This window comes from Gallinula chloropus (genome assembly GCF_964237585.1).
Source record: "Gallinula chloropus genome assembly, chromosome: 29".
NCBI classification, from domain to species: Eukaryota; Metazoa; Chordata; class Aves; order Gruiformes; family Rallidae; genus Gallinula; species Gallinula chloropus.
The window spans coordinates 1,597,946-1,623,288 of record NC_140114.1 but is presented as its reverse complement, the minus strand read 5'-3'; the positions used below and the strand labels follow the sequence as shown (position 1 = coordinate 1,623,288).

Sequence of the window (25,343 nt, the reverse complement as noted above, 5' to 3'; positions counted from 1 at the left end):
ATGGGGCAATCTCTGCCCACACACTCCCCTGCCCAGGTCCCCCTGCACTGACTCTCAGCCATCCACCAAGTCCTGGCTCACGTGGTGTCCCCTGTGTGTGTGCTGAGGACACGGTGTGGGAAGGGGGTGGTGGTGACCATGGCTGCTGCCGTGTCGGGGAGCTCTGGGGCGGTGTGACCGTGTGGGCTTCTGTGGGGGCTGGTTTGTGTCAGGGCATCAGGGAGCCAGCAAAGTCTGTTCCTGGGCACCCAGCAAAGTCTGTGTCTGGGTACTGGGCTCTGGGCTGGTTCCTGGGCAGAGCCATGGCCCCAGTTGGTGGGTGTGCGACCCTGGGAATGCCAGGAAGGGCTTGTTACTCTAAGGAGGAGGAAAGACAAGAGAGCCTGAGACCTACAGGGTGCAGACAAGGGGTGGGGATGGAGACTTGGCCGCTGGGGAGGTTTTGGAAACCCTGGCCTCCGAAACAGCTCTGAACTGAGCCTTTGCCCTCAGAGTGGTTCCGCTGGCATCCCAATCCCTGCAGGCTTGAGTCTGCAGGCAGCCTGTGGGGAATGGCCAGGACAGGCAGGAAATGCAGTGTGGGGCCCAGAAGCTCTTCTGGAGCTGCAGGGTGCAGGAGCCCAAAATGGGGAGAGGAAGGGGACAGCAAAGAGGGAGAAGCTCCTGTTAAAGGAGATGAGCACAGCTCCAGCCACAGGCAACACTCTGGTGGAGGGATGTGCTGTCAGGGAAGAGAGATGGAGCCAGGCAGGTCCTGAAGCACCCTCTGATGACATCCCATGTGGGAGCTGGCTGGGATCACCCAGAGGGTGAAATTCTACATTAAGAATATTGACTGTAGAGAATGGATAAAGAAATACAGAGAATCGACATTGCAATGCAAGACAGATTTTATTGGGGTTGGAGGGGAGGAGGGAGATGGGAGAAGAGCAGAGTCCTGGTCAGGGGCAGCCCACATCTCCTGGCAGTGGGCAGAGCATCAGTGAGCATCAGCCGTGCCCAGGAGGGTGCACCCAGCGCGGGTGTGTGTCACCAGGAGCAAGGGAGTGCCAAGGGGATGCTCAAGCAGGGCAGGAGGAAGGCAGAGCTGAAGCCCAGCAGACACGAGGGATCCAAGCTCTGGAGGCCGGCAATGCCGATGGCATGTCTTCCCTTGGGCTGCTGGGTCGGGATGTGCCAGGGGATTTTCCAGAGCTCTTCTTCATCGTTGTCTGGAGCCAGTGAGGGGCTTAGCAGGGCCCACAGTTGCCGCTCAGGTACCTGTGGTTTCTGGCCCCACCACCGTATCCGCAACCCCCAAAGGCTCCGTAGCCCCCATAGCCCCCATAGCCCCCATAGCCCCCAAGGCTTCCAAAGCCTCCATAACCCCCAAAGCCCCCAAGGCCTCCATAACCACCACGGCTTCCAAAAGTGCCGCCATAGCCCGCTCCAACGCCGGGGGCTCCTGCCGAGCCCACAACACTGTGCTGGGGGAAGTTGCTGAGGATGGGCCCAGGAAAGGTGATCACTGAGGCCGGGGGCTGGATCACCACCGTGGAGTCAGGGCACTGCCTCACGCAGGGCTCGTTGACGGTGTCAGCCAGCGGGGCCGGGGCGGCCACCCCGCAGGAAGGGACACACAGGCTGGAGCAGGACATCTTTCAGGCAAGCAAGGAGCACTGGAAAAGGCACCACGGGTTAGGCAGGGTGTGGGGAAGGGGCTGTGGGAAGGGTGTCAGGGAGACATCCCCAAGTGGCTTCCAAGAGCTGGACTTACCCGGTTGATGAGTAGAGTCGAGCGGAGGAAGCTGGATAGAGGCTGGGAAGCCCTCAGCTCTTTTATACCCATCCCGGACCGCCCGGGGCATCAGGCAAGGGGGTGGTGGCAGAAACCCCACGTGACCCTGAAATGCAGAGTAACAGCTTTTTGACCCTGATTTCATGTGAGTTGGGGTAATTATGTGGCTCCTCACTGGCACCTTGGCATGCAACAATGCCATGGAGAAGAAAGAGGTGATGGGAGGGACCAGCCGTGATAGGTAATTACATGAAAGACAAGGTGCCGCGGCTGCCCCAATAAACACAAACGTGTCTCCTAATCCCCACTGTGCTTACGCTGGAGAGTGCCGGGCATCTGGCAGAGGTCGCGGTGCCCAACCACGCCACGCTCAGCAGCAGCCCAGCCACGCTCCCAGGGCCAGCGGTGCCCAGCGTGGCTGTGCCCTTGGGGAGCGTGGCCACGTGCAGCAAGCTCCCTGGTGATGCTCTGACAGCCTCTCCTGGCACAGCCCTCAATGCCATGCTGAGTAATCAAATCCCTGCAGAGAGGGCTCATGGAGGACCATGCTCATGGCACATGGCCAGGGGAGCTGAGATTACCTTGGTCTTTTTCAGACACTTTGGCTCTTCCATGTACATTCCCTTCTTCACATCACCCCGTCCTCTGACCTTCCTGCTGCCCATCAACATCTATGCTGAAGACACATGCAAAGGGGTCTTCATTCCTCAAACCAAAGAGTGTCCTTGGTATTTGTGTGGCTTTTTTTCAGGAAGCCTCAAATACTCCCTATCCCTCAGTAGTATGGAAAGGGCCACGTTTTAGGGATGCTCCTGAACCTTTGCCAACAAATGCCCCTTGCCTGTATGGGCACTAGGAAACGCTGAGTATTCGGGAGTCCACCTAACCATGTGCAACAGCTTCTTCCTTTGACCAACCTCCCAGTCCCTCTGTGTAACAGCTTGTAAAACTAAGGTAATGATAGGCCTGTTGTCTGAGCACAGGATTAGGAAGCACTCCTTCCCATTGCTCAGCACTCTGGCCTGAGTAAAGCAGGGGGATTAGGGAGAGATTAGAGCTGATTGCTGCCATCAGGTCAGACAGTTTGGCAGCAACTTTGCTGTTATGAAGTGGCACCTCACAGTCTGTCACCCTCACCACCCTTACACACTCTATGGCATTTTTTCATGCCAGTGGCCCCAAAGAGGAGATATATAATTATCTGGCATCACTATCTGTGTCATGAAGCTTGTAAACTGGATTTCAGGATCACCTGGGGTTTCTGCCACCACCCCCTTGCCTGATGCCCCGGGCGGTCCGGGATGGGTATAAAAGAGCTGAGGGCTTCCCAGCCTCTATCCAGCTTCCTCCGCTCGACTCTCCTCATCAACCGGGTAAGTCCAGCTCTTGGAAGCCACTTGGGGATCTCTCCCTGACACCCTTCCCACAGCCCCTTCCCCACACCCTGCCTAATCCGTGGTGCCTTTTGCAGTGCTCCTTGCTTGCCTGAAAGATGTCCTGCTCCAGCCTGTGTGTCCCTTCCTGTGGGGTGGCCGCCCCGGCCCCGCTGGCTGACACCGTCAACGAGCCCTGCGTGAGGCAGTGCCCTGACTCCACGGTGGTGATCCAGCCCCCGGCCTCAGTGATCACCTTTCCTGGGCCCATCCTCAGCAACTTCCCCCAGCACAGTGTTGTGGGCTCGGCAGGAGCCCCCGGTGTTGGAGCGGGCTATGGCGGCACTTTTGGAGGCCGTGGTGGTTATGGAGGCCTTGGGGGCCTTGGGGGCTATGGGGGTTTTGGAGGCTTTGGAGGCTATGGGGGTTATGGGGGCTATGGGGGCTACGGAGCCTTTGGGGGTTGCGGGTACGGCGGATGGCGCCGAAACCACAGGTACCTGAGCGGCAACTGTGGGCCCTGCTAAGCCCCTCACTGGCTCCAGACAACGATGAAGAAGAGCTCTGGAAAATCCCCTGGCACATCCCGACCCAGCAGCCCAAGGGAAGACATGCCATCGGCATTGCCGGCCTCCAGAGCTGGGATCCCTCGTGTCTGCTGGGCTTCAGCTCTGCCTTCCTCCTGCCCTGCTTGAGCATCCCCTTGGCACTCCCTTGCCCCTGGTGACACACACCCGCGCTGGGTGCACCCTCCTGGGCACGGCTGATGCTCACTGATGCTCTGCCCACTGCCAGGAGACGTGGGCTGCCCCTGACCAGGACTCTGCTCTTCTCCCATCTCCCTCCTCCCCTCCAACCCCAATAAAATCTGTCTTGCATCACAATGTCGATTCTCTGTATTTCTTTATCCATTCTCTACAGTCAATATTCTTAATGTAGAATTTCACCCTCTGGGTGATCCCAGCCAGCTCCCACATGGGATGTCATCAGAGGGTGCTTCAGGACCTGCCTGGCTCCATCCCTCTTCCCTGACAGCACATCCCTCCACTAGAGAGTTGCCTGTGGCTGGAGCTGTGCTCATCTCCTTTAACAGGAGCTTCTCCCTCTTTGCTGTCCCCTTCCTCTCCCCACTTTGGGCTCCTGCACCCTGCAGCTCCAGAAGAGCTTCTGGGCCCCACACTGCATTTCCTGCCTGTCCTGGCCTTTCCCCACAGGCTGCCTGCAGCCCCTGGTGGGATTGGGATGCCAACAGATTAACTCTGAGGGCAAAGGCTCAGATCAGAGCCTCTCCGGAGGCCAGGGTTTCCAAAACCTCCCCAGTGGCCAAGTCTCCATCCCCACCCCTTGTCTGCACGCTGAAGGTCTCAGGCTCTCTTGTATTTCCTCCTCCTTAGAGGAACAAGCCCTTCCTGGCATTCCCTGTGTCACACACCCAACAACTGGGGCCATGGCTCCACCCAGGAAACAGCCCACAGCCCAGTGCCCAGACACAGACTTTGCTGGGTGCCCAGGAACAGACTTTGCTGGCCCCCTGATGCCCTGACACAAACCAGCCCCCACAGAAGCCCACACGGTCACACCGCCCCAGAGCTCCCCGACACGGCAGCAGCCATGGTCACCACCACCCCCTTCCCACACCGTGTCCTCAGCACACACACAGGGGACACCACGTGAGCCAGGACTTGGTGGATGGCTGAGAGTCAGTGCAGGGGGAGCTGGGCAGGGGAGTGTGTGGGCAGAGATTGCCCCATCCTCAGGGGAGAGAGCAGATGTGCCAGCAGCCCTTTGGGCAGTGTAAGAGCTGATACCTTCTCTTGCCAGCGTGCTGATCCCACAGTTGGGAGATTCCTGGGGAGGGAGGGAGGTCCCTCCAGAAGGCAGGAGATCCAACCTCCAGCTCTGTGGGCTTTGTGCTTCAGGTTGCTTGATACCTGTGGCCATTTAATGGTTCAGAGAGGAGACTTGGGATGCCTTGGCCCTGTCTCTCTCATGCCTTCCCAGTGGCCCCCACCTCAGTCAGGGGATGGCTAGAAGCCTGTAGAGAAACAGTTGTCTCTGCATTTCTTGGACCTCCACATGGGAGGAACAAGAAGCCAGGAGGAGGAGGTGATGCCAGGCACACTGGATTGGCAGAGGATTTGGAAGAGCTTCTGCCAGGCACCTATGGCACTTGGATGTGTTCCAAGTGGGCTCTGGGAACGTATGTGGATTACTGCAGTGGGACAACAGAGGAAGCTGCAAGACCCATCTGGGAATGCCATCATCCACTGTGACTCACTGAGAAACTGCCCAGTGCTCCAAGGGCGCTACCCTGGGAGGATCCAGTAGTGCAGAACAACATGACCTGAGTTTTGGGGAAAGGTTAAGAAGAAGGCCTGATGAAGGAAAACCAAGACTCGACATTGTGATGCAAGACAGACTTTATTGGGGTTGGATGGGAGGAGAGAGATGGGAGAAGAGCAGAGTCGTGGTCAGGGGACAGGCCACATCTCTGGGCAGTGGGCAGAGCATCAGTGAGCATCAGCCGTGCCGCAGGAGGGTGCACCCAGCACGGGTGTGTGTCACCAGGGGCAAGGGAGTGCCAAGGGGATGCTCAAGCAGGGCAGGAGGAAGGCAGAGCTGAAGCCCAGCAGACACGAGGGATCCCAGCTCTGGAGGCCGGCAATGCCGATGGCATGTCTTCCCTTGGGCTGCTGGGTCGGGATGTGCCAGGGGATTTTCCAGAGCTCTTCTTCATCGTTGTCTGGAGCCAGTGAGGGGCTTAGCAGGGCCCACAGTTGCCGCTCAGGTACCTGTGGTTTCTGGCCCCACCACCGTAACCGCAACCCCCAAAGGCTCCGTAGCCCCCATAACCCCCAAGGCCTCCAAAGCCTCCAAAGCCTCCATAACCCCCATAGCCCCCAAGGCCTCCATACCAGCCATACCCCCCATAGCCTCCAAGACCTCCATACCAGCCCCCATAGCCCCCAAGGCCTCCATACCAGCCCCCATAGCCCCCAAGGCCTCCATAGCCTCCATAACGGCCTCCAAAAGTGCCGCCATAGCCCGCTCCAACGCCGGGGGCTCCTGCCGAGCCCACAACACTGTGCTGGGGGAAGTTGCTGAGGATGGGCCCAGGAAAGGTGATCACTGAGGCCGGGGGCTGGATCACCACCGTGGAGTCAGGGCACTGCCTCACGCAGGGCTCGTTGACGGTGTCAGCCAGCGGGGCCGGGGCGGCCACCCCGCAGGAAGGGACACACAGGCTGGAGCAGGACATCTTTCAGGCAAGCAAGGAGCACTGCAAAAGGCACCACGGATTAGGCAGGGTGTGGGGAAGGGGCTGTGGGAAGGGTGTCAGGGAGAGATCCCCAAGGGGCTTCCAAGAGCTGGACTTACCCGGTTGATGAGGAGAGTCGAGCGGAGGAAGCTGGATAGAGGCTGGGAAGCCCTCAGCTCTTTTATACCCATCCCGGACCGCCCGGGGCATCAGGCAAGGGGGTGGTGGCAGAAACCCCAGGTGATCCTGAAATCCAGCATAACAGCTTCTTGACATGGTTTATATGAGTCGGGGCAATTATGTGGCTCCTCTTTGGCATGGACAAGTGCCATGGAGATGAAAGATGAGATGGGAGTTACCAAACATGATAAGCCTTTACTGGGAAACCAGAGCACTGCCCTAGCACCAATAAACACAAATTCTTCCCTAATTCCCCACTTTGCTTACGCTGAAGAGTCCCGGGCATCTTCTAAAGGTCACGGTGCCCTACCACGCCACACTCAGCAGATTCATGGCCAAGGAAGCTGAGAGTATCTTGGTGTTTGTTGTGCCTTCTGACTTGTGCAGGCACATTGATAAATGGAGGATCATCCACACTGGACCCTCACCCTCTGCTCTTTGCATGACCATCATATTGTGGATCTACAATACCCAAGTCATGCAGTGGCAGGGAACGTCCATGATGGAAGGACCTTTGGGTTCTTGCCAGTGAGGGGACACAGCTGGCACTTGGGAGCTGCCCAGAGCGGGTGGGAGAGCTTCTTCCTCTGCCCAATCTCCCGGTGCCTCATTTTACCCGCCTGTAAAAGAGAGGTAATGAGTGGTGTGATGGCTGTGCCCAGGATTGCAAAGCACTTCTGCAAGATGCCCAAGATTCTGACATTCCAGCAAAGTGGGAGGATTAGGGACGGATGGGAGTTTATTGGTGCTGTGCGGTCAGCGACGGCAGCTCCTCGCCTTTCATGTGAGGGCAGGTCATGGTCGGTCCCTGCCATTACCTGTTTGATCTCCAGGGCACGTTGGCTTGATACTCTACCCAATTAGGCTGTCTGTAATTGCCCCACATCACAATTTGTTTCATGAGGCTTGCCCACTCCAATCCATGATTACCAGGGGGTTTTGTAACCGCCCCCTTGGCCGATGGCCCGTGCCGGTCCGGGATGGGTATAAAAGAGCTGAGGGCTTCCCAGCCTCTATCCAGCTTCCTCCTCTCAACTCTCCTGACCATCTTGGTGAGTTTAGCTCTTCTGTCCCTCTTGCCTTCCTCAGCACTGGCTTTCTCACTGTATCTTCTCCCTGGGCTCCAGAAGCCTGTGGTAGCACATAGTGAGGATGTGATGGGGCTGGTTCAGAGCTACAGGAAGGGTGGACATTTAGACTTGTATGCACAGTGCTCTGAGCACAGCAATGCACTCAGGACCTTGGGAGCTGGGTGGTTTTACCTCTGCATTGGATGGGGGAGTTTTTTCTCACTCCCGTGGGCACGTCAGGCCCATGGACCATGAGGGGAGCAGGGGGGTTACAGCAGCGTTTCACTCGGGAACGTGTTTTGCTCTGATGGCTGGAGATGATGCAGAGCGTGTTCTGAGACCCAGGCTCCAAGTGCCAGAAGGCCGGGAGGGAGTTGGGATCAGGCCTGGTACTGAGCCAGAGCTGTGCCTTGTCTTGCAGCGTTACCTGCTTGCCTGAAAGATGTCCTGCTCCAGCCTGTGTGTCCCTTCCTGCGGGGTGGCCGCCCCGGCCCCGCTGGCTGACACCGTCAACGAGCCCTGCGTGAGGCAGTGCCCTGACTCCACGGTGGTGATCCAGCCCCCGGCCTCAGTGATCACCTTTCCTGGGCCCATCCTCAGCAACTTCCCCCAGCACAGTGTTGTGGGCTCGGCAGGAGCCCCCGGTGTTGGAGCGGGCTATGGCGGCACTTTTGGAGGCCGTTATGGAGGCTATGGAGGCCTTGGGGGCTATGGGGGCTGGTATGGAGGCCTTGGGGGCTATGGGGGCTGGTATGGAGGTCTTGGAGGCTATGGGGGGTACGGCTGGTATGGAGGCCTTGGGGGCTATGGGGGTTATGGGGGCTGGTGTGGAGGCCTTGGGGGCTATGGGGGCTATGGAGGCTTTGGGGGTTGCGGATACGGTGGCTGGGCCAGAAACCACAGGTACCTGAGCGGCAACTGTGGGCCCTGCTAAGCCCCTCACTGGCTCCAGACAACGATGAAGAAGAGCTCTGGAAAATCCCCTGGCACATCCCGACCCAGCAGCCCAAGGGAAGACATGCCATCGGCATTGCCGGCCTCCAGAGCTGGGATCCCTCGTGTCTGCTGGGCTTCAGCTCTGCCTTCCTCCTGCCCTGCTTGAGCATCCCCTTGGCACTCCCTTGCCCCTGGTGACACACACCCGCGCTGGGTGCACCCTCCTGCGGCACGGCTGATGCTCACTGATGCTCTGCCCACTGCCCAGAGATGTGGCCTGTCCCCTGACCACGACTCTGCTCTTCTCCCATCTCTCTCCTCCTCTCAAACCCCAATAAAATCTGTCTTGCATCACAATGTCGAGTCTTGGTTTTCCTTCATCAGGCCTCTTCCCCCTTCCTGCAAAGCTCAGGTCATGTTGGTCTGCACTACTGGATCCTCCCAGGGTAGTGCCCTTGGAGCACTGGGCAGTTTCTCAGTGAGTCACAGTGGATGATGGCATTCCCAGATGGGTCTTGCAGCTTCCTCTGTTGTCCCACTGCAGTAACCAACATACGTTCCCAGAGCCCACTTGGAACACATCCAAGTGCCATAGGTGCCTGGCAGAAGCTCTTCCAAATCCTCTGCCAATCCAGTGTGCCTGGTATCACCTCCTCCTACTGGCTTCTTGTTCCTCCCATGTGGGTGTCCAAGAAATGCAGAGACAACTGTTTCTCTACAGGCTTCTGGCCATCCCCTGTGCCCTGACCGAGGTGGGGGCCACTGGGAAGGCATGAGAGAGACAGGGCCAAGGCTTCCCAAGTCTCCTCTCTGAACCATTAAATGGCCACAGGTATCAAGCAACCTGAAGCACAAAGCCCACAGAGCTGGAGGTTGGATCTCCTGCCTTCTGGAGGGGCCTCCCTCCCTCCCCAGGAATCTCCCAACTGTGGGATCAGCACGCTGGCAAGAGAAGGTATCAGCTCTTACACTGCCCAAAGGGCTGCTGGCACATCTGCTCTCTCCCCTGAGGATGGGGCAATCTCTGCCCACACACTCCCCTGCCCAGGTCCCCCTGCACTGACTCTCAGCCATCCACCAAGTCCTGGCTCACGTGGTGTCCCCTGTGTGTGTGCTGAGGACATGGTGTGGGAAGGGGGTGGTGGTGACCATGGCTGCTGCCGTGTCGGGGAGCTCTGGGGCAGTGTGACCGTGTGGGCTTCTGTGGGGGCTGGTTTGTGTCAGAGCATCAGGGAGCCAGCAAAGTCTGTTCCTGGGAACCCAGCAAAGTCTGTGTCTGGGCACTGGGCTGTGGGCTGTTTCCTGGGTGGAGCCATGGCCCCAGTTGGTGGGTGTGTGACACAGGGAATGCCAGAAATGGCTTGTTCCTCTAAGGAGGAGGAAAGACAAGAGAGCCTGAGACCTACAGGGTGCAGACAAGGGTTGGGGATGGAGGCTTGTCTGCTGGGGAGGTACTGGTTGTTGCTCAGTATCTCCCCTATCGACCCCAGTCCTCCCATGTGGCTCTAAACTGAGCCTTTGCCCTCAGAGTGGCTCCGCTGGCATCCCAATCCCTGCAGGCTTGAATCTGCAGGCAGCCTGTGGGGAATGGCCAGGACAGGCAGGAAATGCAGTGTGGGGCCCAGAAGCTCTTCTGGAGCTGCAGGGTGCAGGAGCCCAAAGTGGGGAGAGGAAGTGGGCAGCAAAGAGGAAGAAGCTCCTGTTAAAGGAGATGAGCACCGCTCCGGCCACAGGCAAATCTCTGGTGGAGGGATGTGCTGTCAGGGAAGAGGGATGGAGCCAGGCAGGTCCTGAAGCACCCTCTGATGACATCCCATGTGGGAGCTGGCTGGGATCACCCAGAGGGTGAAATTCTACATTAAGAATATTGACTGTAGAGAATGGATAAAGAAATACAGAGAATCGACATTGTGATGCAAGACAGATTTTATTGGGGTTGGAGGGGAGGAGGGAGATGGGAGAAGAGCAGAGTCCTGGTCAGGGGCAGCCCACGTCTCCTGGCAGTGGGCAGAGCATCAGTGAGCATCAGCCGTGCCCAGGAGGGTGCACCCAGCGCGGGTGTGTGTCACCAGGGGCAAGGGAGTGCCAAGGGGATGCTCAAGCAGGGCAGGAGGAAGGCAGAGCTGAAGCCCAGCAGACACGAGGGATCCCAGCTCTGGAGGCCGGCAATGCCGATGGCATGTCTTCCCTTGGGCTGCTGGGTCGGGATGTGCCAGGGGATTTTCCAGAGCTCTTCTTCATCGTTGTCTGGAGCCAGTGAGGGGCTTAGCAGGGCCCACAGTTGCCGCTCAGGTACCTGTGGTTTCTGGCCCCACCACCGTATCCGCAACCCCCAAAGGCTCCGTAGCCCCCATAACCCCCAAGGCCTCCAAAGCCTCCAAAGCCTCCATAACCCCCATAGCCCCCAAGGCCCCCAAGGCCTCCATAACCACCACGTCCTCCAAAAGTGCCGCCATAGCCCGCTCCAACGCCGGGGGCTCCTGCCGAGCCCACAACACTGTGCTGGGGGAAGTTGCTGAGGATGGGCCCAGGAAAGGTGATCACTGAGGCTGGGGGCTGGATCACCACCGTGGAGTCAGGGCACTGCCTCACGCAGGGCTCATTGACGGTGTCAGCCAGCGGGGCCGGGGCGGCCACCCCGCAGGAAGGGACACACAGGCTGGAGCAGGACATCTTTCAGGCAAGCAGGTAACGCTGCAAGACAAGGCACAGCTCTGGCTCAGTACCAGGCCTGATCCCAACTCCCTCCCGGCCTTCTGGCACTTGGAGCCTGGGTCTCAGAACACGCTCTGCATCATCTCCAGCCATCAGAGCAAAACACGTTCCTGAGTGAAACGCTGCTGTAACCCCCCTGCTCCCCTCATGGTCCATGGGCCTGACGTGCCCACGGGAGTGAGAAAAAACTCCCCCATCCAATCCAGAGGGAAAACCACCCAGCTCCCAAGGTCCTGAGTGCATTGCTGTGCTCAGAGCACTGTGCATACAAGTCTAAATGTCCACCCTTCTTGTAGCTCTGACCCAGCCCCATCACATCCTCACTATGTGCTACCACAGGCTTCTGGAGCCCAGGGAGAAGATATAGTGAGAAAGCCAGTGCTGAGGAAGGCAAGAGGGACAGAAGAGCTAAACTCACCAAGATGGTCAGGAGAGTTGAGAGAAGGAAGCTGGATAGAGGCTGGGAAGCCCTCAGCTCTTTTATACCCATCCCAGACCAGCTGGGCCATCGGCCAAGGGGGCGGTTACAATAACCCCTGGTAATCATGGATTCAAGATGCCAGATTTCATGACACAGATAGTGATGCAGGACAATTATATGGCTCCTTTTTGGGGTCATTGTAATGCAAACCTGTTGTGGAGAAGAAAGACATGCTGGAAGGGAAGGACCATGACACATCTTATGTGAAAGACAAAATGCTGGTGTAGCTGAACTCCTGGAAGCAATAAACCTACATCGGTCCCTAATCCCCACTTTGCTTACTCTGGAGAGTGCTGGGCATCTTGCAAAGATCATAGTGCCCAACCATGCCACACTCAGCTGGGCATCACTGCCCTGGGAGCCTGGCTGTGCCCTTGGGGAGCGTGGCCACATGCAGCAAGCTCCCTGTGGCTGCTCTGCCAGCCTCTCCTGGCACAGCCCTCAATGCCATGCTGAGTAATCAAATCCCTGCAGAGAGGGCTCATGGAGGACCATGCTCACAGACAGGAGTTTGAAGGAGTTGACAGTAACCTGGTATCATTGCTCTGGAAGCAGAAGGCTTCAATATTCAACCCCCCCACACACACACTCAGGAATCTCCTCTTCTCTGTCCCACCGCGATGCCCATCACATCTCTAACAGCCTTATGTGCATTTTGGGGTTTGCCACACATGGGAGACATCTCCTCTACTCTGTATGGCCATGAAAATGGACCTAAAACGACCCAATGTTCTCCTGAGCCTTCAAGTCAGCAGTTAATAGGTTTGTCTGTGGACCCAAAGACCATGAGATGTGCAGCTGTGGATGCAGCAGGGCATCACCCCATGTGTGTGGAAGGTTTCCTCTGTTTGCCCAACCACCCAGTGCCTGTGTTTAACAGCCTGTAAAAGAGAGTTAATGAGAGGTATGATGGCTGTGCCACCTCTTTCAGCTTTCAGGTATCATCTACAATGGCAAGGGGGGGGATTAGGGGCAGATTGGGGTTTATTGGTGTTGTGACTCCAGTTAAAATGATGCTTTGTGTTTTATAAAAAGATGTGTCACGAGGTGATCCTCCCCTGCACTCCCATCCTCTCCAGGACACATGTCCAAGACAGTGTCGACAATGAGGAGACATATAATTATCTGGCATCACTATCTGTGTCATGAAGCTTGTACGCTGGGTTTCATGAGTACCTGGGGCTTCTGCCACCACCCCCTTGCCTGATGCCCCGGGCGGTCCGGGATGGGTATAAAAGAGCTGAGGGCTTCCCAGCCTCTATCCAGCTTCCTCCACTCGACTCTCCTCATCAACCGGGTAAGTCCAGCTCTTGGAAGCCCCTTGGGGATCTCTCCCTGACACCCTTCCCACAGCCCCTTCCTCACACCCTGCCTAATCCGTGGTGCCTTTTGCAGTGCTCCTTGCTTGCCTGAAAGATGTCCTGCTCCAGCCTGTGTGTCCCTTCCTGCGGGGTGGCCGCCCCGGCCCCGCTGGCTGACACCGTCAACGAGCCCTGCGTGAGGCAGTGCCCTGACTCCACGGTGGTGATCCAGCCCCCGGCCTCAGTGATCACCTTTCCTGGGCCCATCCTCAGCAACTTCCCCCAGCACAGTGTTGTGGGCTCGGCAGGAGCCCCCGGCGTTGGAGCGGGCTATGGCGGCACTTTTGGAGGCCGTGGTGGTTTTGGAGGCCTTGGGGGCCTTGGGGGCTATGGGGGTTTTGGAGGCTTTGGAGGCCTTGGGGGCTATGGGGGTTATGGGGGCTACGGAGCCTTTGGGGGTTGCGGGTACGGCGGATGGCGCCGAAACCACAGGTACCTGAGCGGCAACTGTGGGCCCTGCTAAGCCCCTCACTGGCTCCAGACAACGATGAAGAAGAGCTCTGGAAAATCCCCTGGCACGTCCCGACCCAGCAGCCCAAGGGAAGACATGCCATCGGCATTGCCGGCCTCCAGAGCTTGGATCCCTCGTGTCTGCTGGGCTTCAGCTCTGCCTTCCTCCTGCCCTGCTTGAGCATCCCCTTGGCACTCCCTTGCCCCTGGTGACACACACCCGCGCTGGGTGCACCCTCCTGCAGCACGGCTGATGCTCACTGATGCTCTGCCCACTGCCAGGAGATGTGGGCTGCCCCTGACCAGGACTCTGCTCTTCTCCCATCTCCCTCCTCCCCTCCAACCACAATAAAATCTGTCTTGCATTGCAATGTTGAGCCTTGGTTTTCCTTCATCAGGCCTCTTCCTCCCCATTCCCTCAAGTGTCAGGATACGTTGGTCTGCACTACTGGATCCTCCCAGGGTAGTGCCCTTGGAGCACCAGACTGTTTGCCCAGTGTGTTACCAGTCAGGATGATGTCAGTCCCAGATGGGTCTTGTCAAGCACATCCCACTGAGCTTCCCAAAACCTGAGTCAAGGGTCCCTGCTGGAATGGCCCCTGAAGCACAGAGTTCCCAACCATCTGGGCTCCACAAGACACATTCCCCCACTACCTCCCTTTCCGTCCCCACGACACTTCCATCTCTTTATCACACATCAGCCCTTCACCCCACAGGCACTTGGCTTAGACAATGTCACCCATTTTGCTGTTGTCTGACACTGGGGCCATCCCCATGCCCACCAAGGAGGTCTTCAGTGTCACTTTTGTGGTATGCACAACACTGTGTGAGAGCAAGGATCTTGTTCTGACAGGTGGCAGGGACCATTCTCATCCCCAACACCAACATGAGGAAGAACTTCCCAGTGAGGGTGAGGGAGCCCTGGGACAGGCTGCCCGGGGGGTGTGGAGTCTCCTTCTCTGGAGAGATTCCAGCCCTGTCTGGACACCGACCTGTGTGACCTGTCCTAGGGGCCCTGCTTGGCAGGGGGGTTGGACCCGATGAGCTCTGGAGGTCCCTTCCAACCCCTAAAATTGTGTAAATCCATGAATCACCAACAGCATCCGAGCTGCTCCCACCCATCAGCTCTGCCGATGCCATTAACAGGGCTGGGAATTTACTAAAGCTGACAGATCAAGAGAGTTGGGACATGAACCAAGGGATACCTGCAGCTGCAAGAGCTTCTATGCCTTGCCACAGCCCTGCTGCAGAAGCCTCTGCAGAAAAACCTGCCCCGAGGCTGCAGGGCGATGCCTGGCGCCAGCACACGCCTTGCAGCCTGTGATTACCCGCACCAGCCCACGCTGCATGCCAGGAAGCCATCACCACCGCCCTCAGCCGTGCATGGCAGAGCGTGGTCCTGCCTAAGCCATCTCTGCAGGGACTCACTTTCTCAGCTGGGCATTGAGGGGCTGAGCCAGGAGTGCCTGGCAGAGTAACTGGGGTGAGACGGGCTGCACGTGCCCACGTTCTCGGCGGGTCCGGTCATGTCAGGCACCCTGCTCTGTGTGTATTCATCAGGAGGAGCTGTAAGCCCCAAATAATGAGCCAAGGTTTATGGATGGCCCCAGCCCCTATGAACCATGCCACCCTTGAAAGCTCTGGGAGATGCTGGGCACTGAGGAGCCACCCCAAGCAGGTGGGACGGCTTCTGGCTTTGCCAGGCTCCTGGTGCCTCTGTTTACCAGCCTGTAAAAAAAGGGTAATGACAGACACGATGGCTGTACACAAGATTGAAAAGCACTTCTTCAGATGCTCCTGCTTTTAGGACCAAAGTAAAGTGGGGGGATTAGGGACAGATCAGGGTTTATTGGTACCGCAAGGTCAGCTCCATCAGCAACACCTTGTGTTTCATGTAATAGCAGGTCATGATTTGGCCTTAGCAAGACTCTTGCACTCTGCAGGACACATTTCCAAGCCACTGGCCTCAAAAAGGAGACATATAATTGTCTGGCATCACTATCTGTGTCATGAAGCTTGTACGCTGGGTTTCATGAGTACCTGGGGTTTCTGCCACCACCCCCTTGCCTGATGCCCCGGGCGGTCCGGGATGGGTATAAAAGAGCTGAGGGCTTCCCAGCCTCTATCCAGCTTCCTCCGCTCGACTCTCCTCATCAACCGGGTAAGTCCAGCTCTTGGAAGCCCCTTGGGGATCTCTCCCTGACACCCTTCCCACAGCCCATTCCCCACACCCTGCCTAACCCGTGGTGCCTTTTGCAGTGCTCCTTGCTTGCCTGAAAGATGTCCTGCTCCAGCCTGTGTGTCCCTTCCTGCGGGGTGGCCGCCCCGGCCCCGCTGGCTGACACCGTCAACGAGCCCTGCGTGAGGCAGTGCCCTGACTCCACGGTGGTGATCCAGCCCCCGGCCTCAGTGATCACCACGCCCGGGCCCATCCTCAGCAACTTCCCCCAGCACAGTGTTGTGGGCTCGGCAGGAGCCCCCGGCGTTGGAGCGGGCTATGGCGGCACTTTTGGAGGCCGTGGTGGTTATGGAGGCCTTGGGGGCCTTGGGGGCTATGGGGGTTATGGAGGCTTTGGAGGCCTTGGGGGCTATGGGGGTTATGGGGGCTGGTGTGGAGGCCTTGGGGGCTATGGGGGCTATGGAGGCTTTGGGGGTTGCGGATACAGTGGCTGGGCCAGAAACCACAGGTACCTGAGCGGCAACTGTGGGCCCTGCTAAGCCCCTCACTGCATTCCTGGCGTCCACCACCGCTCCGGCCCTGGCTCTCCACAGGCATCTCCTCTCATCTCCCACCAGCAGATGCTGAACGAAGCTCTCAGCCCCCTTTAGGCTGCAGCAAACAGCTTCTGGCCATTTCTGCTCCTGCTTATCGGCACAGAGGAACCTTGCAGATCTTCAGCTGGAGCCTTCTGGGTTTCCAGCCCTGCACCCCAAAGCTCCCCTCTATCTGCAGCACAACGAAGCTGTGCTTGTCCACGGATGAGTCTGCCCTGCTCTGCCTGGCTCTGGGGCTCCCACCCTGCAATAGGAAGGGAGAATCCTTGTGCCCAAGCCCTGAGTTGTGCCTGTCTTCAGCCTTACAACTTGTGTGTTTTCAATTCATTGTTTCCAAGTTGGTTTGCTTCCTGCTCCCACTGTCTGTAGCATTTTCCATCCTCATTAAAGAATCCTTAACGCATCAACAACCTGGGTTTGTTTGGATTGTCTGAGTTTGCTCTTCCCATTTTCCCAATTGGCCAGTGATAGTTTGGTAACAAATCTTGAGCTTCAGGGTTAAATACCAGATGGCAGCTGGGTCAGCAAATCACAGGATCAGAGAATCACAGGGGTTGGAAGGGGCCTCCAGAGCCCATGGGGTCCCACCCCCTGCCCAAGCAGGGTCCCTAGGACAGGGCACACAGGTCGGTGTCCAGATGGGGCTGGAATCTCTCCAGAGGAGACTCCACACCCCCTGGGCAGCCTGTCCCAGGGCTCCCTCACCCTCACTGGGGAAAAGTTCTTCCCCACATTGGTGGGGAACTCCCTGTGCTCCAACTTGAGCCCATCACCCCTTGTCCTGTCCCCACAGACCTTATAGAAGAGGCTGCCCATGTCCCCCTATGCCCCACCTTTGAGATATTTGTAAACATTAATAACATCCCCTCTCAATTGGGATTTGGGAGGGGGTTCAACAGCTTGTGAGAAACACCTTTGTGTTGCAGCACACAACAGTTAGAGAAGCTACAAGCCCCTTTTTAAGGAACACCTTTTAAGGGAAAACAATATCAGAGAATTTATTTGTTACTTTGTGCTCCTTTTCTCAAGCAGAACCACATAATACCTCCCAAGCTCGATAGTCTGAGAAGTTCAAAGCTTTTCTCAGACGCTCATAAATATCTTACACATTTATAGTGTGTTATTACACATTTATAGTGTGTTATTACACCATTAAAAGCTTACTTACTGCTCTTGTCAGGTGCTTTGTTACTGAATAATGGTCACTGGAGAAGTACACGTTGAGAAACTCCAATACACACTTTAGTCAGGATGGGATTCTACACCCATCAAGCTTTTCAGTCAACTCTAGCTCTGTACAGCCAACCACAGACCCTACAAGTAGTTACTTCACCTTCTCATCCCATAAATTTGGATTTCTTTCTAGTTTAAAGTTCCTCTGGAGTGAAAGAAGCATGTGTGGCAGGCCACAAATTTCTAACTTCTCCTTTCAACCAGGTCCCCTCTTAAAGCAGCCAAGTCTGTCCAAACACTGAGATATTAGCAATGAAAATAAGGTAACATCATCAGCTGTGCACCATGAAGCACTTAATACTTTCCAGGTTTTAGGTAGCAACCTATTCATAGCTTTCCAGATTTTACTTCATAGATTTAGCTAAGAAAATTTTAAATCCTGAGCAGTTCCAGCTAAATGTATAGACTTTCTTCTCAAGATACAGGTAGAACAGCAATTTGCACCGCGCTTCCACGGGGAACATGTCAGGCTCACAAGGTCTTTCACAGAATCATAGAATCCCAGACTGGTCTGGGTTGGGAGGGACCCCAAGGATCACAGAGCTCCAATCCCCCTGCCACAGGCAGGGCCACCAACCTCCAGGCCTGAATCTCCTAGGAACAAAGCTCCTTGGAGGCCATGAGAAAGCTCCATCCCAAAAGCTGCTGGAAGTGTAGCCCACAGCTTCACTTGCAAAGGTTTTTCAGTGAATTCTGGGGTGGTATTTTCTATTGTAGCACAACTGAGCTGTGTTCCTCTCATGAGACTGCCCTCCAAGTGCCTCTATGTATGTTCAAAGGACAATTGCATCCACAATGTGGGTTCTGGGGTTCAACAGGGCTTTCAAATCACTCCACTGGCTCTTTTACACCTAGCCTGAGTTACAGCATGGTACTATTAAGAGGTTACTACTGCTGCCAGTTAGGTACTTGAGTCATGAATAACAAAGCCACTCCAGACTTGCGTCAAGGGATCTCACCCTAATAACACCCCTGGGGTTGTGCAGCCTGGGAACTTCACGCCGTGTCATTGTCATTCAAATGGAGCCTTGTAATGCTCACAAGCACTTGTTCTCACCAGCACTTAACAAGGTGAACGGAAAATGTGCAATGTTCTGCTGAGTAACAGAGCAGGGCTCCAAAGCCAGTCCCAGACAAGCTACTGGAGCTTGGGAAAGAGGGATTTCCTCCAAATTCTTGGCTTGCTCCCCAGTCCATCTGGGATTGCCTGCAGGCAGCCTGTGCGCTTACAAATCAGAGAATCATAGACTCATGGAATGCTTTGGGTTGGAAGAGACCTCAAAATCATCTAGTTCCAACCCCCCTGGCCATGGTCTCTAGCCTAGGGTGCCCAAAGCCCCATCCAACCTGGCCTTGAGCCCTGCCAGTGATGGGGTTTCCACAGCCTCTCTGGATAACCTGTCCCTGTGCCTCACCACCCTCAATAAAGAATTTCTTCCTGATGTCTAACCTAACCCTGCGCTCTGTCATCTTGAAGCCATTGCTTCTCCCATCCCTGCACTCCCTGGTGACCAGCCCCTCTCCCACCTTCCTGTAGGACTCCTTTAAATACTGGTAGAACACAAGTAGGTCACCCCAGAGCCTTCTCTTCTCCAGGCTGAACCAGCCCAACTCTCTCAGCCTGGCTTCACAGCAGAGATGCTCCAGACCCCTGATCATCTCTGTGGAGACCCTGATCTCCTCTGGACTCGCTCCAACAGCTCTACGTCTCTCCTGTTCCAGGGACCCCAGAGCTGGACTCAGCACTGCAGGGGGGTCTCAAGAGAGCAGAGCAGAGGTACAGAATCACCTCCCTCAACTTGCTGGCCACGTTGTTCAAAAAAAAAGTGTTCCTCTCCATGCAAATCTTTAGGAAAAGGCAAAAGATTTATGTGAGTTGAAGAGAAACCAGAGCATCACTAAGATGCAGTGCTGCTGTAGCCAGTGTCTGCACACACACTGTGACACTAAGGTGAATTTAAAAGGCTATTTCCAAATCCTTCCTAGGAAATTCCCTAATGGGTGGCTTCGTTTTCTGAGATACTACCAGGGTTGTTGCAAAAGGCGTGCTCAGGTTTAGGTGGCATTCATAGAAGCTACAGGGCACAGTATGTCTCCATAAAACATATCAAGGCAAGAATTTGTGTACTTCCAAGTCAAAAAAACCCAGGGACATATAATGATGCTATAACATTTTTAATAAGAATAATGCTCACAGTCACAATCTAAAATGATACAGAGAGCAGAAGCAGAAAGAACACATACAGAGATTGAGTCGTATCGGCAGAAAACCTCCCAGGTTTTTTGGTGCCACATTTCACTATCCATTTCCATTTTAAAATGTTTCCATTTGCTTAAAATCCAATTAAATAGATGAGCTCAGGTGGTTTATGGTTTCTTTGGTTTAGCTTCAAAAGTAGTTAAGTCAGAAACATATGGAGGCTAGTCTAGGTACACTCTAGATTTCATTAATGATAGCTGGGAAAGAGCTACAAACGAGTTCAGAAGTTGTTTTGCCATGTTAACCCATGTCAAGTCCAGCTTCTGTGACAGTCACCCAGGCAAGAAGTCAGTAGGGAAAAAAGGAAGACAAAACATTGTGGAAGGACACTGAGGAAGTTCTACAGAATCCCTGAGGTCTCCAAGATCCTACAGCTTTCAGTCGTGGTCCTGGACTCGGGCATCCTGCAAACCCTCCCCTGAACAGCAGCCGTGAGTTCGGTCAGTAATTCTTAGTCCTTGTTTCCTGTTAAACCCAGCTGGATTTAGCAGGGGTAGCAGGGGTAGCAGCTCCCATAGCTGTACCTACGGGTGTAGCGAGAGGAGTAGGGGTAGCAGTAGCGGGAGCTGTAGGAGGGGTAGCAGTCGCGGTACCCGTACAGACCCCCGTAGCCGCGGTACCCGCAGGGGCTCCCGCAGTCGTAGGTGCGGTAGGAGTACACGGTCCCGTAGTTGCAGGGAGAGTAGCAGGCATCATCACACTGGTTCTGGTAGTAGTAAGTCATCTTGGTGGGATGGAGGGAGGTAGGTCTGCAAGACAGCAGAACAGAAGGAGATACGGTGTGTCCCAGAGACCGAGCTCCTAGCATGGGCAGGAGGGAGAGGAGGGAAGGGCAAACCCAGGAACCATCCCAGTATCCCTGTATCCCAGCTCTTTCTCACCCAGCTCACTCCTTTATAGTTTTCCCTCCTTCTTTTTTATTCCCTGAAACACCCCAAGGAATAAAAAGCCTGTAAAGCAATGCTCCCAATGGTGAGAAATAACCTGAAATAAATGGTGCAAGCACACAGGGAAGGGACAGACAGCAAACCCAGGCACGCTGTCTAACAGCCTCTGTGCTCACCTACTGTTCTATCCTGATTTTTAGTGCCAGGGCGTTGCCTTTAAGGGAAAAGAGGGATACACAGAGGACTGATAGGGTTTCAGACACTCAAATGTTAATGAAAATCCAGGGAGCAAAGAATATCTCACATATAAATAATCTCACATATATCTCACATATAAATAATCCTCTCACATATAAATAATGCTCATCAAATCACAACCTTAATTCCCAATATTTTAATCTACAACATTATAGCTTAGGAACTGGAGGGGTGAGGGGAAGAGGAGGGATAAAAGAGTATCAGATGCATCTCTCCCTAATTCTCAAGGCTTTCTAAATGTACTCTGACTTACCCACTTCAGCAGGGAGGATAAGGCAGGAGAAATGAATGCTTTATTCCCAGCAGCACAGGGTTTTTATAGGGTGCCCAGTCCCGCCCAGCGTGTGAAAGGCATGTCTGCGCCCCGCGCTGGCTCCAATTACCAAACGCATTCTGCTTCCCTCATGACTCCTTCTCATTGATATACCGGTTCTCCCCAGGGTTTCTGATTATTGGTCCAGCACTGTGACAATGCAGGCTACACCCTCCAGTTTTCTTTCATCTCCAAACTATACAGGGCAATTAAGCCTTGGTATCATCGGGAGGAATTTACTGCTTCCAACCAGCAACAAGTCAACAGAATGTGAAAAACACCTGAATTACCAAACACATCATTTTTAGACCAGCCTCCCCGTGCCTGTGCACTTTGTTGTACTAATTTATTTTTCCCCCCTTTTTTTCCTCTCCTTTTCATGTATTTCATAACTTCTATGACATGTCAAACAGCACGTTCATCCCCAAACCCTCCCAACGCTACCAAGAGAGGGGGAAAGACCATTTCTTGGGGTCGATGCCGTCATGCAACAGGATATTGCTGCACCGATTGATTCAGCTAGCAAATTGACCTGGAAGCATTGAAATGGTATGTAAGAGGATGTATTTTTAGAGGGGGGGGGGGGGGGAAATCCAGAGACCCAATTCCAAAGCTACAAATTACAGCTTTAATAAAGAACAGAAACAGGATAACCTGATAGACTTTTTTAGCAGCTACATTACATAACACTGGGGCGTTTTCCAGTAACGTGGTATTAATATTTAAATAATAAATCTCTTTGTACATGTAAATCTTTAATAAGTATTAATGAAGGCTTTGATATTCAAAATTTAGAGAAAGGCCCAGAACATCTGACATGCCTGTTATTATCCTTCCTTCAGATGCGAGTAAACAGCAGTGGTTTGAGGTGAAGGTCACCGGGGAAGACTGGGGATGTTGCTGCTCTACCCAGTCACATTGACAGGGCTCAGCGTTATTCACCACCATTAACAACATTAACTTAAACACCTCAACAACATTAAGGAGATGTCACGTTAAAGCCTAGTTAGCATTTGGGGGAGTTCTCAGGGACACTACAGTTATTACAGCGATATGTTCCTGCTCGTTTTATCTTGGTAATGAGCCCCTGAGTGAATCATTTTCTGATCTAAGCGTAAACAATCCCTAAGCAGATACTTTTGGAGCCGATTAAACTTGCTTTGGATCCAACTAAACTTGCCTTACTTGGGCTGGCTCTCCAGAAGACCGAGTTTGTAAGTTTATTTCCCATATGGTGCAAAGCCTGGAAGCTTCTAAATGTCGTTATTTCTGCTTGAAAACCTTTAGATTGGTTATTGATCACTGCCAGATTTACAGGTCTCTTGTCACCGTCTTCTAAAACTATTTCATAGAATCCCAGACTGGGCTGGGTTGGAAGGGACCACAAGGGTCACACAGCTCCAACCCCCTGCCACAGGCAGGGACACCAACCTCCAGGCTGGAGCTACACAAGGTTGTCCAGGGCTCCATCCAACCTGGCCTTGGACACCCCCAGGGACGGGGCACCCACTCCCTCTCTGGGCAGCCTGGGTAGCCAGAGGTCCACTGGTCCTTCACTACAAAGGACTCCCCTTCCCTTCCATGTAGATTCAGGAGGTGGCTGATGAAGTTTGGTAGAAGTGATTGATAGAGCACAGCAAGGAATTTGGCTTTGCTACAGGATGGCATTCCTGGGGCAGCTTGTGGACACGTCCATGTCTATTTGTCTGCAGCGAGGTAGAGACTTGTGCCCTAATCCAAACACCTTCCTGCTTCTGAGATAGAAACAATACCCCCCAAAAATATATAAATAAATAGATAAACACAAAAAAAAACCCTGAAAATTTTGAAATAAATACAAAAAACCCTGAAAATTTTGAAATTAACCCTGACAACCCAGAAAGACTTTCTAGGGATTCTTATTTCCACAAGAAAATACATGAAATTCTCTCTTCCACAAACGAATCCAGACCGACCGAAACTCGCCCATTCCTCCAACGCTGGGATTGTGAATGTCAATCAGTCCTGCTCTCAATACCTTTCCTTCCCTTTCCTGTTAGAACTCAGATTTCACCACACTAATTCTACAAATATAATTGACCCAGGAAGTCCCAACATGAAAGCAACCTGGGATGCAATGTCATGCTTTTGGAAGCCAAGAGCTGAGTAATAATCACAAACCAAGAAAAACAATTACATCAACTGGAGGAATGACGTGCATAAGGAAATTTGTTTGGTGATGAATGTGAGTTGAAAGCACAAGAGGCTTGGTCAGATAAATGTATAAAAGGGAGAGAAATTCAGGGCTCTCTACTCGCATCTCCGGACTTACTTTTGCACCGAGCTTGGTAAGTCAGACTTACTCTAACACCTTTATTGCTGGGTAGATGCTGTGTTTTCATGATATTGCCATATAGGTGGGAGCTATACTTTGAAAGCAAAGGTTTGATTTCATATCCATGCAAGTACAAGTCTTTTTTGGTTAAAAATTGGGATATTAAGATGCCCACAGAAGCTTGGAAGGTTGGCTTCTCTAGCTGTGCACTATGAGGAATCGCTTTGTTTTGTGAGATGCTGAAGCATTTCAGGCTGCTTTATTTTGAAGCAGACAATATATTGGGACTTTTAATTAATTTGGGGGGAAAAAAAAGCAAGTATATCTTAACTATATATTCAGGGACAGACATGGGTCCATACAAGCGAGCTGAGCACTGCTGACTGGCACAAGGGGAGGATTTCTTCTGCAGAGTCTTGTCTTGACAGGCAAAACTGGCAGAATTCCTGAGCTGGTACCTGTTCTTTTGTTGGTTTTAAACATTGGACACCGATAGAGGCAGTGTGACCCTAACAATATCCTCTCTAAAATACCATCTGGATCCAGGAGCACACAGAATGTTAGGGGTTGGAAGGGATCTCAAAGGATCATCCAGTCCAACCCCCAGTTCTAGTCCAGGCTCCCAATTCTAAGCAACAGCAACAAGAAAAGCAGCCTAAAATGTTTTTATGGGAAAAAAAAAAAAAAAAAGAAGGGGGGAAAGCCATAAAGGAGTGAGCTGGGTGAGAAAGAGCTGGGATACAGGGATACTGGGATGGTTCCTGGGTTTGCCCTTCCCTCCTCTCCCTCCTGCCCATACTAGGAGCTCGGTCTCTGGGGACATAACTTATCTCCTTCTCTTCTGCTGCCTTGCAGACCTGCCTCCCTCCATCCCACCAAGATGACTTTCTACTACCAGAACCAGTGTGATGATGCCTGCTACTCCCCCTGCAACTACGGGACCGTGTACTCCTACCGCACCTACGACTGCGGGAGCCCCTGCGGGTACCGCGGCTACGGGGGTCTGTACGGGTACCGCGACTGCTACCCCTCCTACAGCTCCCGCTACTGCTACCCCTACTCCTCTCGCTACACCCGTAGGTACAGCTATGGGAGCTGCTACCCCTGCTACCCCTGCTAAATCCAACCACGTAACAACCAGATAGGAAACCAAAGGCAAGATACTGATGTGTAGCTCCTGTGTATGAACTTTACCTTTGTTGAGCTCCCGTGACTGCGACCGTGGTCAGGAACGGTCCTGAGTGCTCAGCATCTTTCTTCAATAACTCAACCTGCTTTAAGGATCAACTCTTCCTCCAAGTTGTTGTTGGTGGATATTCTGTGTACTGGGATGTGTAGCTTTGCTACACAGGAGATGTCAACCAGAGTAGATGGTCCTGTCTCACCCTACGCTGTGCTGACAGCTCTGATCTTCACCAAAACCCACCACAGTCCCAAAAATACCTGCCACAACACATAGTAACTCTTCATTTAAAGAATGTCTGACTCTCTGGATACTCCTACTCTGTACTACTACAAGCTGTAACTGCTCTGTACAGTGCTTCTTTACTCTCATTAAAAGATCTTGCATCACAGCGCTGCTTCCCTGTAATATTCTCATGGGTTGGGGGGGGAATGGTTTTTCTTTCATATTTGATTTTATAAATTACCTGACATGCACCCAAAAAAAAAAAAACCAAAAAAGGAGGACCTAACTTCAGA

At 53.9% G+C, this 25,343-nt stretch overlaps 7 protein-coding genes across 7 annotated transcripts; 4 read left to right on the top strand and 3 right to left on the bottom strand.

The window, feature by feature from the left end:
- Positions 1–1,229: 1,229 nt before the first annotated feature.
- On the bottom strand, positions 1,230–1,637 carry LOC311202356 (claw keratin-like; the record flags this gene model as incomplete). The annotated part of the gene is made up of 1 exon (XM_084276949.1): positions 1,230–1,637. One exon carries the CDS (start codon positions 1,635–1,637, stop codon positions 1,230–1,232), a length of 408 nt encoding a protein of 135 aa, XP_084133075.1.
- Positions 1,638–3,269: 1,632 nt separating this feature from the next.
- Positions 3,270–3,677, top strand: LOC311202357 (claw keratin-like; the record flags this gene model as incomplete). Its single annotated transcript, XM_084276950.1, has 1 exon — positions 3,270–3,677. One exon carries the CDS (start codon positions 3,270–3,272, stop codon positions 3,675–3,677), a length of 408 nt encoding a protein of 135 aa, XP_084133076.1.
- Positions 3,678–5,911: 2,234 nt separating this feature from the next.
- LOC311202378 (claw keratin-like) lies at positions 5,912–6,425 on the bottom strand (the record flags this gene model as incomplete). The annotated part of the gene is made up of 1 exon (XM_084276973.1): positions 5,912–6,425. The coding sequence occupies exon 1, from the start codon at positions 6,407–6,409 to the stop codon at positions 5,912–5,914; it is 498 nt and encodes a 165-aa protein (XP_084133099.1). The 5' UTR covers positions 6,410–6,425.
- A 1,676-nt stretch (positions 6,426–8,101) lies between these two features.
- LOC311202348 (claw keratin-like) lies at positions 8,102–8,593 on the top strand (the record flags this gene model as incomplete). The annotated part of the gene is made up of 1 exon (XM_084276941.1): positions 8,102–8,593. One exon carries the CDS (start codon positions 8,102–8,104, stop codon positions 8,591–8,593), a length of 492 nt encoding a protein of 163 aa, XP_084133067.1.
- A 2,267-nt stretch (positions 8,594–10,860) lies between these two features.
- Positions 10,861–11,268, bottom strand: LOC311202359 (claw keratin-like; the record flags this gene model as incomplete). Its single annotated transcript, XM_084276952.1, has 1 exon — positions 10,861–11,268. One exon carries the CDS (start codon positions 11,266–11,268, stop codon positions 10,861–10,863), a length of 408 nt encoding a protein of 135 aa, XP_084133078.1.
- Positions 11,269–13,207: 1,939 nt separating this feature from the next.
- LOC311202358 (claw keratin-like) lies at positions 13,208–13,615 on the top strand (the record flags this gene model as incomplete). The annotated part of the gene is made up of 1 exon (XM_084276951.1): positions 13,208–13,615. The coding sequence occupies one exon, from the start codon at positions 13,208–13,210 to the stop codon at positions 13,613–13,615; it is 408 nt and encodes a 135-aa protein (XP_084133077.1).
- A 2,267-nt stretch (positions 13,616–15,882) lies between these two features.
- LOC311202354 (claw keratin-like) lies at positions 15,883–16,320 on the top strand (the record flags this gene model as incomplete). The annotated part of the gene is made up of 1 exon (XM_084276947.1): positions 15,883–16,320. One exon carries the CDS (start codon positions 15,883–15,885, stop codon positions 16,318–16,320), a length of 438 nt encoding a protein of 145 aa, XP_084133073.1.
- Positions 16,321–25,343: the final 9,023 nt, after the last annotated feature.